At 37.1% G+C, this 11,638-nt stretch overlaps 1 protein-coding gene across 1 annotated transcript in view; it reads left to right on the forward strand.

Annotated features, from left to right (window-relative positions):
- The window catches only part of TXNL1 (thioredoxin like 1), a 35,739-nt gene that overhangs the window by 19,576 nt on the left and 4,525 nt on the right, over nt 1-11,638 (forward strand). The window contains 4 exon segments of the mRNA XM_017890506.1: nt 766-888; nt 2,590-2,659; nt 4,272-4,444; nt 7,745-7,849. Of these exon segments, the coding sequence (XP_017745995.1) occupies nt 766-888; nt 2,590-2,659; nt 4,272-4,444; nt 7,745-7,849 (471 nt within the window).

Consider the following 11,638-nt stretch of genomic DNA (forward strand, 5'->3'; position numbering starts at 1 on the left):
TTGAGTGTAACATGTTCAACTGTAAATATTTTTGGACAGGTTGGAGGAAATATTGCACTGTTTGATGGTGTTAGGAATTATTGATTGTGATAATGATATTGGACTGTGTGTGAGTTTTTTTTAACTTCTTATTGCTTAGAATTCACACTGAATGTTCATGATGATGAAGATTTTTTTTTTTTTTTTTTTCCAAAATAATCAGGAGGAGAGTTAGGATGTAGTTGGGGGTTAAAGATGAGGCAAGAGTGGCCTTGAGTTGATGATGATTATAGCTGGAGGTGGTGGATACATGGGATTCACTACGTTATTATATTTTTGTCTGTTTGAAATTTTTCATGATAAAAACTGTAAGTCCTTATTTGCTACTCATCTTAAATCAGACATCTTCATAGATAGAAAGAGTCCTTGGCCACTAGGAGGGAAATAGGCTTTTATTGGATCTTACAGATATTTTAATTTGCATATTTTCTTCTGTAAAACACTTAGTTTTTAAAGTATAAGTCAACATTTTATAATCTTAGTGTTAAAGACATAATTTCTGATACATTAATAAGTAGGCTAAGCCTAGATTTGGCTTTAATAATTGATGGTAGATCTCAGTCAGAAATGCAAATAAAAGGACTACTGTAAAAGTTTTGTGAACTGTTTTAAAAGTGTTTTCTTTAAAATTGCCTAAAGAGAATCACAGATTTAAATTGTTTTATTAACATTTTTATACCTAATCCAAATATGTTGCCTAAAATCTTGATTTAATTTTTTTTTCAGATGGATTTAATGCCTTTTATTAACAAAGCTGGTTGTGAATGTCTTAATGAAAGTGATGAGCATGGATTTGACAACTGTTTACGAAAAGACACGACCTTCTTGGAATCTGACTGTGATGAACAGGTAATTAAGGGCTGAAGTTAAGCTTGTGGGGATTATCACTATTTATGCCTGCTCTTGTTTCTTTATCTTGTTCCCATCTTGTGGCTTTTGTCTCTCCTTCCCAGATGATCACTTCTTCCTTTCATTTCTGTAGCTTTCAGTATCTTTGACTTTTGTTTTTTAACCATACATACCCACCTCCTTTCTCTGATCTTGTATGTGGGCTGCCACATAAAAGAACTTAGGTGCACTAAGAAAAATTGCTGAACTCTTGGATGAGACCCACTGCAGAATTGAGCTGTTACCACTGTTTGGTCCTTTTGTTCATCCTTGACCTGACTTCCATACCTTCTTCCCACCCAGATGAATTTGTATCTGAGAAATAGAGACTAATGAGATGAGCCCTCTCCATGTGGCTAACTCCTTTCTCCTAGATAGAAACCTGTATTATATTCCCTATGCTTCCCTGCCTTGCCCTTATCACAGAGTAAGTTGGGTGTTACCTCCTTGATCAAGCTTTTTAACTTTTTGGCTATTTTCCTCAGTTTACTTTCTCTTCCATTGTCTCTGATTTGGCCCATTCTGGTTCATCTTCTATATGATAACAAAAGTTATTTTTCTAAAATATAAATCTGCATGTTTCCCTTCCTTACCAGAGTGAAATGACTCTTCACTGGCTTTAGGAAGAGGCTGACTTGATCTGCTTTAAGCTTTCTCATCTCTTCTGCTCTTCACCTACAGTTCAGTTCCCTAATCATGTCATGCTTATTATTTTTTGATACCCTATTATGGGTTGAGTATAAAAAGTATTGGTGTAACTAAAGGAAATAACCTAGTTATTTTCTCAGGCAGATAAACCACAACATGATTCTGGAATCATAAATCCAAACCCCATCTTTTCTATGCTGTAACCCCAGAGCCACCATATTTTACAACTTTGAGAGTGTCATTCACATTGTGTTTCTTGTAAAATGGTGCCCTAAAAATAATGTGAGAATGCTAATCAGCAGGACTGGCTCAGGCTTCCTGAGATTTTCCTACCCAGGAAATCTTTCCAGGGTAGAAACATAGGTACTTACATCCAACGCACTTTTGGCTGGAAAGAAGATTGTGCAAATGATCCAGAAGAGTTTCAGAGAGATAGGCTTTCTGACAGTGTTTCATATTCCTCTTCCCTTATGTGGCCTTCCAGATTCAGTCAGTCAAGTAAATGTAGGATGGAAGTTTGGAGGTTACCTCGGAGCTGTAAGAGCCCTATTCTCTTAAGTTTGGGATCAGAGTCCATTTCAGGGCTAGTCTTTGCGTAACCTGTGTATTGCCTCTAAATCGTCAAGTTATGTGAATAGATACTTGACAAACCATCCTAGAGCTGTATGCTAAAATGAATAGTTTAAATTTTAATTTGCGATTTTTGTTTGATTTGTTAGAAAGCAGGTTGCTTGCCACTTTATAGCTCACAAGACCTTAACATTCCTATGCATAGTTTTAGTATTTACTTGATGAATTTTTTTCTTGTATTCCCTTACATAAATAACTGATGGTGGTATTTCTCAAATGTTATCTAACAAGTGACTTTCAACTTGCTGATTTTTCATGTTACGTTGGTTTTGTTCGATGAATTAGGTTTTTTTTTTTCTTGCCTGTTATTTTCATCCTACTGCGGTAGTTTGTGTACTCAAGGTGTACAAGAGCCCTTTTAAAATGAAACTCTTTTCTCCACAGCTACTTATTACTGTGGCATTCAATCAACCTGTTAAGCTTTATTCCATGAAATTTCAAGGACCAGATAATGGTGAGTAAAGGATAGCTTTTCTTTAAACTAACTTCCTGCTTTGTAGAACTGTTAGCATAAAATTAAAACTTTTTATTAAGTAGAGGTAGTTTTTTTTTTTTTGGAGACAGTCTTGTCCTGTTGCCCAAGCTGCAGTTTGGTGATGCAATCTTAGCTTGCTGTAACCTCTGCCTCCTGGGTTCAAGCAATTCTCCCACCTGTGCCACCTGGGTAGCTGGGACTGGGACTACAGGCAGGCACCACCACGCCTGACTAATTTTTGTATTTTTAGTACAGGATTTCACCAACTGTTGGCCAGGCTGTTCTTGAACTACTGACCTCAGGTGATCCACCCACCTTGGCCTCACAGAGTGCTAAGATTACAGGTGTGAGCACTGCGCCTGGCTTGTTTTGGAACAAAGTAAGATATAAATGAATGGGTAAATAATGTGAGATTATGAGGTACTAAAAGTGTGAAAGAAAGAGAACTTAGTTATTTTTATACTTTTTTATTTTAACATTTGTTTCCTTTTAATCTGAGAAGTGCTGAATATGTTTTTCCAACTGTTCTAAAACTAGATTCTGAGCAGCCATGTTTTAGAATCAAAACTGAAAGATTTATTTCAAACCCCTTTTGTTTTAAGTCAGAAAACTGAGGCTCCAGATATTCCTGTTTGTGCCCTATTCATAGTGTCATATTTTTTATATCGATGCATGTAAATATTATTGTGCAGACTTAGGATTTCTCTTCTAAAATAAAGAATTTTCCTTTTCCCCCCCATTTCTTCTTTTCTGTTAAGCTTTTCTGAGGGGTAATGGGGAATGGAGACTAGGGTTTGATATTTTTTTGATTGATTGGAAGAAATAGCCAAGGCCTTATTTAGAAGATAGCATTTTCTTATTCTGCTAAATTTTTATGTTAATAATTTTTTAGTAATAAAATTGTACTTTTACTCTGAAATTACAAAGTATTTCTATAAGCAAATGCTGCAGAAATGAGTCTTACTTTTCCTTCTTCAGCCACAAAATATGGGTGTTAAATTGTTCCTTGAAGTTAAAGGGATTAAGGCATTCTATACGTGGGACTTTACCACTTAGCACATCCTAATCTAATCCCTAAAATGAAATTTGTCAATTTTTATTAATTTTCTTTTGGTTAAATGTTGTCACTGATAAGGCTCTCCTCCTAAATAACTAAATGTACCAACTATTGGCAACTATAAGATCTAGTTCAAATGCTATTTTATGAAGCTTTTTGTTAACCTGCATATATTGTCAGAATCCGTTGTCACCTTCCTTGTACCTCCTCTCCTGTGGTATTTTGTTTATCGTAGCATGTCTTTTGTAGTTGGGGGCAGGGACTTGCTCTATGTGTATGTGTTTGTTTTAATCTTATATTCCTAATGTTTACCACAGTGTTAGCTAGGCCGAGAAGGAACAGTAAACGTGTATTGGAAACTAAAGGATTGGCTGCCTGAATACTCAGACTTTTGTACAAGTTCTAATAATGGAGTTATTTGAAGTATATGTATATTGATTTGTGTGTGTCTGTGTGTAGTGTGAGTGTTGTGGTAAAGGGAGTATAGTATATTTGAGGTTTTTCAACATTTCATTTTATTCTACCATTTTATAGGTCAAGGCCCTAAATATGTAAAAATTTTTATCAACCTGCCCCGATCTATGGATTTTGAAGAGGCAGAACGAAGTGAACCAACTCAAGCTCTGGAACTGACAGAGGATGATATTAAAGAAGATGGCATTGTTCCACTTCGTTATGTTAAGTTTCAGAATGTTAACAGTGTAACTGTAAGTAGTATTTCATCCATATGTATTTAATAGGTTTGTGAGTAACAACACTATTTTCAGTATCCTAGGTGAGTCTAAGTGATTCTTTAAAGTGGTATTTATCCACTCAGTTTGAAATGAGTAAAATGTACAATAGAATAAATTTTCTTCTTTTTAATTTATGTACCCTAAAGAGGAAGGACAGATTGATTTTTGAATATTTGTGGGTTTTTGTCAGTTATTTTATATGTATATGGTAACTTTTGCTAGTAATTTATTCTACAACTTGATACTAAAACTGAAGATATTTGTGCTTTATTCTTTATACCTGGTAATAAGTAGTGATGCGTTTGTAAAATCCTGTTTACTTTTCTTGAAAGTGTAGTGGTCATGATATTAGTAAAAATGACTTTTATATATATTTTTTGAGATGGAGTCTTGCTGTGTTGCCCAGGCTGACTTGAACTCTTGGGCTCAAATAATCTTCCCACCTCAGCCTCCTGAGATGCTGGGATTACAGGCATGCACCACTGCACCTGCCTTAAAAATGACTTTTTAAAAAGATAATATTACATTTTATAAGATGACCTAAAGTATATCTGAATTTTTTCTTCCTTTGAGGCAGGTTCTTGCTTTGTTGCCCAGGCTGGAGTACAGTGGCACAACCTTGGTTCAGTATAGCCCTGACCTACTGGGCTCAGGTGATCCTCCCTCAGCCTCCCAAGCAGTTGCAACCGCAGGCACATGCCACCACACCCAGCTAATTTTTTATTTTTGTAGAGATGAAGTCTCCCTGTGTGGCCCAGGCTGGTCTCAAACTCCTGGGCTCAAGCAGTCCTCCCACCTCAGCCTCCCAAAGTGCTGGGTTTATAGGCTTCAGCCACTACACCCAGCCTTTCTGAAGATTGACTAGTGCTTGAGGTGATTTTAAGTGATGTATATTAGATGTCATTATTAAAGTGCTACTCATAAGAATCACCTACTTTTTAGCAGTTATTAATTGCTTTTAAAAAATTTAGCATTGAAACCCAGCTCACGCTTCTTACCTACAGTCATTTAGAGGAATAGGTAGGACAGTGAGAAAAGAATAGTAGAATATTTAGAAAAAGAAAGTAGGAACCAGCACAGAGCCACTGAGAATGTCATGCCAAACTGGTACAATTTGTTTGTTGTGATGGAATAATTCTATTTTTGTAAATTAGAAGAATGCTAAAGTATGTGTTCATTTAAGAATGTTTTTGAGAGTTTCACAGAATATACCTAGTAGTAGTATGAAGTAGTACATCGCCCAGGCTGGATGTAGTGGCTCACTCCTGTAATCCCAGCATTTTGAGAGGCTAAGATGGGCAGATGGCTTGAGCCTATGATTTTGAGACCAGCCTGGGCAACATGGTGAAACCCGATCTCTGCAAAAAATACAAAAAGTAGCTGGGCGTGGTGGTGCGCCTGTAGTCCCAGCTACTCTGGAGGATCACTTGAGCCTGGGAGATTGAGGCTTCAGGGAGCCGCAGTTGTGTTGTTGCACTCCAGCCTGGGTCACAAAAAAAAAAAAAAAAAAAAAAAAAAAAAAAAAAAAAAGAATTATAATCAAGTTGAGTTTTAAGTATTAGAAATATCCTATTCAAATGAAATCAAAGAAAATGGTTATATTAAACTTAGTATAGTCGTTATCAAATATTTTCTTGAAATAATATATGGCTGCCTTTGAAAACAATGAAAACTGACCAATGAGTGGCATCTCAGAATGAAAGAAGTATGTTGTTTAAATCATGAGAGGCAATTTTTAATTGGGCATGGTGGTATGCTGGTAGTCCCAGCTTCTTGGGATGCTGAGGCAGGGGCATCACTTGCACTGAAGAGTTCAAGACCAGCCTAGGTAACAATGAGACCTTGTCTCAAAAAAGAGATAGGTGCAATATTTTAAAGTAGACAGCACCTAGAATATTGTGTTTTTAGAAATGGAGCAAATTTTAAAAATCCAATGTATGACAAAGGATCAATGAGTAAAGCTTTTAGTTTTAACATGCTGAGGGGAGTTTTAAATATAGAGTCAAGCTTAAAAAAAAAATGTGAGGCGCATAGTATTATTTTAGGAGCTGATTCCCAATACTACTTTTTCTTTTAATGCTCTAGGAAATAGAATGGATACAGGAATATCGGAAAGAATATAACTTCAGTTTTATTCGCAGTGAAAAACTATAATTTTAATAAAATTTCCAATGTTAGTCTGTCCCATTGTAATTGTTAAATCTTAATACCCTTTCAACATTCTCTGTAAAGAATTTAATTGCTGGACGCGGTGGCTAACGCCTGTAATCCCAGCACTTTGGGAGGCTGGGGCAGGCAGATTGCCTGAGCTCAGAAATTCGAGACCACCCTGGGCAACACGGTGAAACCCTGTCTCTACTAAAATACAAAAAAGAAAAAGCCAGGCATGGCGGCGTTTGCCTGTAGTCCTAGCTCCTCAGGAAGCTGAGGCAGGAGACTTGCTTGAACCTGAGAGGTGGAGGTAGCGGCGAGTCGAGACGGTGCCGCTGCACCCCAGCCGGGGCAACAGAGCAAGACTCTGTCTCTTAAAAAACAAAAAAAAATTTGCTGGGCGTGGTGGTTGGCTACTCGGGAGGCTGAGGCTGGAGAATGGTTTGAACCTGGGAGGTAGAGGTTGCAGTGAGTCGAGATCGTGCCATTGCATTCCAGCCTGGGCAACAGAGTGAGACTCCATCTCAAAAAAAAAAAAAAAAAAAAGAACTTAATGACGACTCCATACTATCACACCAAATTATCATGAGCTTGTATAGATTGGTGTCTTGCCATGGCATCTCTGGAGAAAGAATAGCAGGGCAAACAGCTTTATAATTAATAGTCCTGTTAGGAGTACTAGTCTTAGTATTATATTATTTAGATTAATTTTTTTTTTAAGCCAGAGTTTTGCTCTTGTTGCCTGGACTGCAGTGCAGTGGCATGATCTCGGCTCACCGCAACCTGCACCTCCCAGATTCAAGCGATTCTCCTGCCCCAGCTTCCCTAGTAGCTGGGATTACAGGTGCCAGTCACCACGCGCAGTTATTTCTTTTTGTATTTTTAGTAGAAATGGGGTTTTGCCATGGTGGCCAGGCTGTTCTCGAACTCCTGACCTCAGGTGATCCGTCCGCCTCAGCCTCCCAAAGTGCTGGGATTACAGGCATGAGCCACCACACCCAGCCTAGGTTAATTTTTACAAAGAATGGAGAATATTTTTATTAGTAATTTAAGGAAATTGATTAAACTTAAAGCATGTTTGTGAAGAAGGATTGTAATTATAAATGTAAACTTTTTTGGTAGATATTTGTTCAGTCGAATCAAGGTGAAGAGGAAACAACAAGAATTTCATATTTTACTTTTATTGGTACTCCAGTCCAGGCAACAAATATGAATGACTTCAAACGAGTAAGTTTGCTTAAACGATACTTAGGGATAGTAAAAATATAATTTTAATGGAATAGTTTCATGTATCTCAACTGTCATGCTTTCTTTTAACCAAATAATTCAAAATCACATCATGTCATAAAATTTTACAAGGCTGAACTAGGATAGAAAGTTCTCCTAACTATATTTTTAGATATCCAACAAAGTAATCTTTAATAAAAAATGATGTCTTAACTGATAAAGTCTTTTAATGAATGACATCAACATAAGGGTAAAATAATAGTTGGGTTATAGAAAGTGGTTAGTAATAATGGAAAATGAAAGTAAAATTATTTGAAAGCAGTTGTGAGAATTAAAGAACTTAGTTGATACTAAGATTCTGGTGATTATTTCTGATGAAGTTTTAAATTACTTGAATAATTTTATTTAAAAAATAATGGACTGAGTTTTAATATACTGACATGTTAACTTTCCAAACCATGTTTGTATGCTGAAATAGCACATTTCATCAAATAATGGTAAATAGGCAAGTTTTCTGAAGTATTTTTATATATCTTTATGTGTGTGCATATAATTTTCTTTTGAAAAGACACAGTTACAAGGTTTGTAAAGAATTAATAGGGTACGTGGGACCTTTGTTAATCCAAATTAATTCCTTTTGTACGTCGCTGGAACAACTTCTAATGGGCAACAGTTCCCTAAGGTCACTCTTAAATATACAACCACAGATCATCAAAGTGCTACTGAGAGCTTTATCAGTACAGAGCGTTAGTTGCTATATATTCAGTTTAAATGTGGCAGCACAGAATACATAGGCATCCCACTGTCTCTAATGATTGCATCTGGCAGGCAGTCTAGAGCTTGAGGAAGAGTTTCCTTAGGCCTGGCAATTCCTAGATGAAGAGGCTCCCAAGAGACCCCTGTTGTGGAATTGAAGATGGAGAACATCTTGAACACTCTTACTCTTTTTGGTGGCATCTACAGATCTGACTTTAATTCACTTGTAGAAAAATGTATTAGATTGCATAACAGAGGATGATCTTACAAAATTGTATGCTGTTTTTACCAAATTGCAAACCTGGACAATAGGTATTTTAACTGGTTGTTTTCCAGTTACTGTTTTCCTGTCTCATAGCGTGATTACGTTTTGGGGACCGCAGGAATAATTATGTACTTAGAGCTGTCATGTCTGGATGTTTCACATATGTATTATGTATCAGAGGAAGCAGAGATTAAGCGTCTACATTTTTACGATATGAAATATGTTTTATTGGGAAAATGCGTGAGCAACAAAGACATCTTGGCTGCCTGCTTTGCCTTTTTGAATTAGGTATCATTGGACTTGGCTTTAAGTGTGCCTTGTGTGGTTTGTTCTTAGCTTAGTTTTTTATAAGATCTATTACTATAAATCTTACTGTTTTCTCATATCATTTATTTGGCTCTAGTTTCCTGTTTCTCACCTCAGTTTATGCTATTTGATTTTCATTTTTTTCTGTAAATAACCACCATTCTGTCTTGTTCGTCTTCTTACCAGCTAGCCAATCGGTTAAAGTTTCTCTAATTTGCATGAATAATTATTCATCTAACCATCTGCCTCCACTTCGTGTTTAACATCCCCCTTACATCCCTTCTAGCCTAGTATTTTCTCTTTTCTGACTGTCAAACTACCTTTTTGGGGGCAGTCTTTAGGATAGCAAAGGTATTAGACCTTTTTTGCTCAAGAGTATCTGTGCTTGTTTTGTAACAGCCATTTATTCATTTAATTTTTTTTTAACTTTAAATTATTATGCGGTAGTAGTTCTCAAGCTTTTTGGACTTGGGACCTCTTTATATTATTAAATACTATGGAAGGCCAAAAAGAACTTTTGTTTATGTGGGCTATATTTATCTGATATTTGCCATTTAGAAGTTAAAACTGGGAAATATAAAAAATACTTGTAAATAATGAACACATGTTAACAAATATTTTTAAATAAAAAATAAGCATATTTTCTAAAAAACCAATTTGGTAAGAAGAAGAATATTAATTTAGAATTTCGTGGGTTTTTTTGTTTTGTTTTTTTTTTGAGACAGGGTTTTGTTCTGTCTCCCATGCTGCAGTGCAGAGGCACAGTTATGGCTTACTGCAACCTCAAACTCCTGGGCTCAAATGATCCTCCAGCCTCAGCCTCCTGAGTAGCTGGGACTACAGGCGAGCACCACCACACTCAGCTAATGTTTTATTTTTGTGTGGGGACAGGGTCTCACTATGTTGCCCGGGCTTCTCTATTTACGAGCCTATAAGCATCCTTTCCTTCTCATATCTGCTTCTGCATTTAATCAGCTTTCTTGTCACACATCATATAGCCCCTGGAAAACTCCCCTGGATACTTGTGAAGAGCATGAGAGTCTAAAAGGCAAAATATTACATTTTCTTGTAATATTTCTGAATGACATTTGTACTGTAGTCACTCATTGTCTTTTAGGGTTATTCTTTAAAAGTGAGCTAGTATTTCATTGTTTTTATATTGTACGAAGCAACAACTTCAATGTAGTTTTAAAAAAAAAAAGAGGGTTTACATGTGACTGAAACTGGCCAGCTTAGTCCTTGTACAGATCGAGTTGCTTATTAAAAATTATAATTGAGTTTGGTTCTCGTTGAAGAAAATAATAGATGTGTGATATGGTATGTTTTGTCCTTATAGTACGATGCTAGTACAGTAGTCTCTCCTTACCCATTGGGGGGTTGGTGGGGAGGAATATGTTCTTAGACCCCCCCCAGTGGATGCCTGGAACCACAGACACTAACAAACCCTATATATACTGTGTATTTTCCTATACAGACAGTTCCCAAATTATGGTTCAAGTTTACAGTAGTGCAAAATTGATATGCATTCAGTAGAAACCATTCTCTTAAGTGTGGGGCAGTTTTGCGTTTTTGACTTACAATATTTTCAACTTACGATGAGTTTACTTATTTTTATTTTTTTGAGATGGAGTTTCACTCTTGTCACCCAGGCTGTAGCGCAATGGTGTGGTCTTAGCTCACTGCAACCTCCGCCTCCTGGATTCAGGTGATTCTTCTGCCTCAGCCTCTGGAGTAGCTAGGATTACAGGTGCCTGCCACCACACCTGGCTGATTTTTGTAATTTTAGTAGAGATGGGGTTTCACCATGTTGGTCAGGCTGGTCTCCAACTCCTGACCTTACCACCTGTCTCGGTCTCCCAAAGTACTGGGATTAGAGGTATGAGTCACTGCTCCTGGTCTTTACAATGGGTTTAGTCAGGATATATTACCCTATCGGAAGTCGAAGAGCATCTGTACATACATACATACCGCTGCTAATGTTTAATGTATAAATTAGGCACAGTAAGAGATGAACAACAAAGCCAGAGCATGGTGGCTCACTCCTGTAATCCCATCACTTCAGGAGGCCAAGGCAAGAAGATCACTTAAGTCCAGGAGTTCAGGACCAGCTGGCAAACATACGAAGACTCCATCTCTATTTAAAAAAAAAAAAAAAATTACCCATGCAAGGCGGTGGGCGCACCTGTTGTCCCAGCTACTTGGGAGGCCGAGGTGGGAATATCACTTGAGCCCAGGAGTTCAAGACCAGCCTGATAAACATAGTAAGACTCCATCTCTATAAGAATACACACACAATTACCCAGGCAAGGTGGTGGGCACACCTGTAGTTCCAGCTACTTGAGAGGCTGAGGTGGGAAGATCACTAGAACCCTGGAGTTCAAGGCTGCAGCAAGCTAGGATCATGCACTATACTCCAGCCTGGGTAACAGAGCAAAACCCCATATCAAAAAAAAAAAAAAAAA

The sequence above is a fragment of the Rhinopithecus bieti genome, unplaced genomic scaffold (assembly GCF_001698545.2).
Source record: "Rhinopithecus bieti isolate Rb0 unplaced genomic scaffold, ASM169854v2 scaffold_17861, whole genome shotgun sequence".
Lineage (NCBI taxonomy): Eukaryota > Metazoa > Chordata > Mammalia > Primates > Cercopithecidae > Rhinopithecus > Rhinopithecus bieti.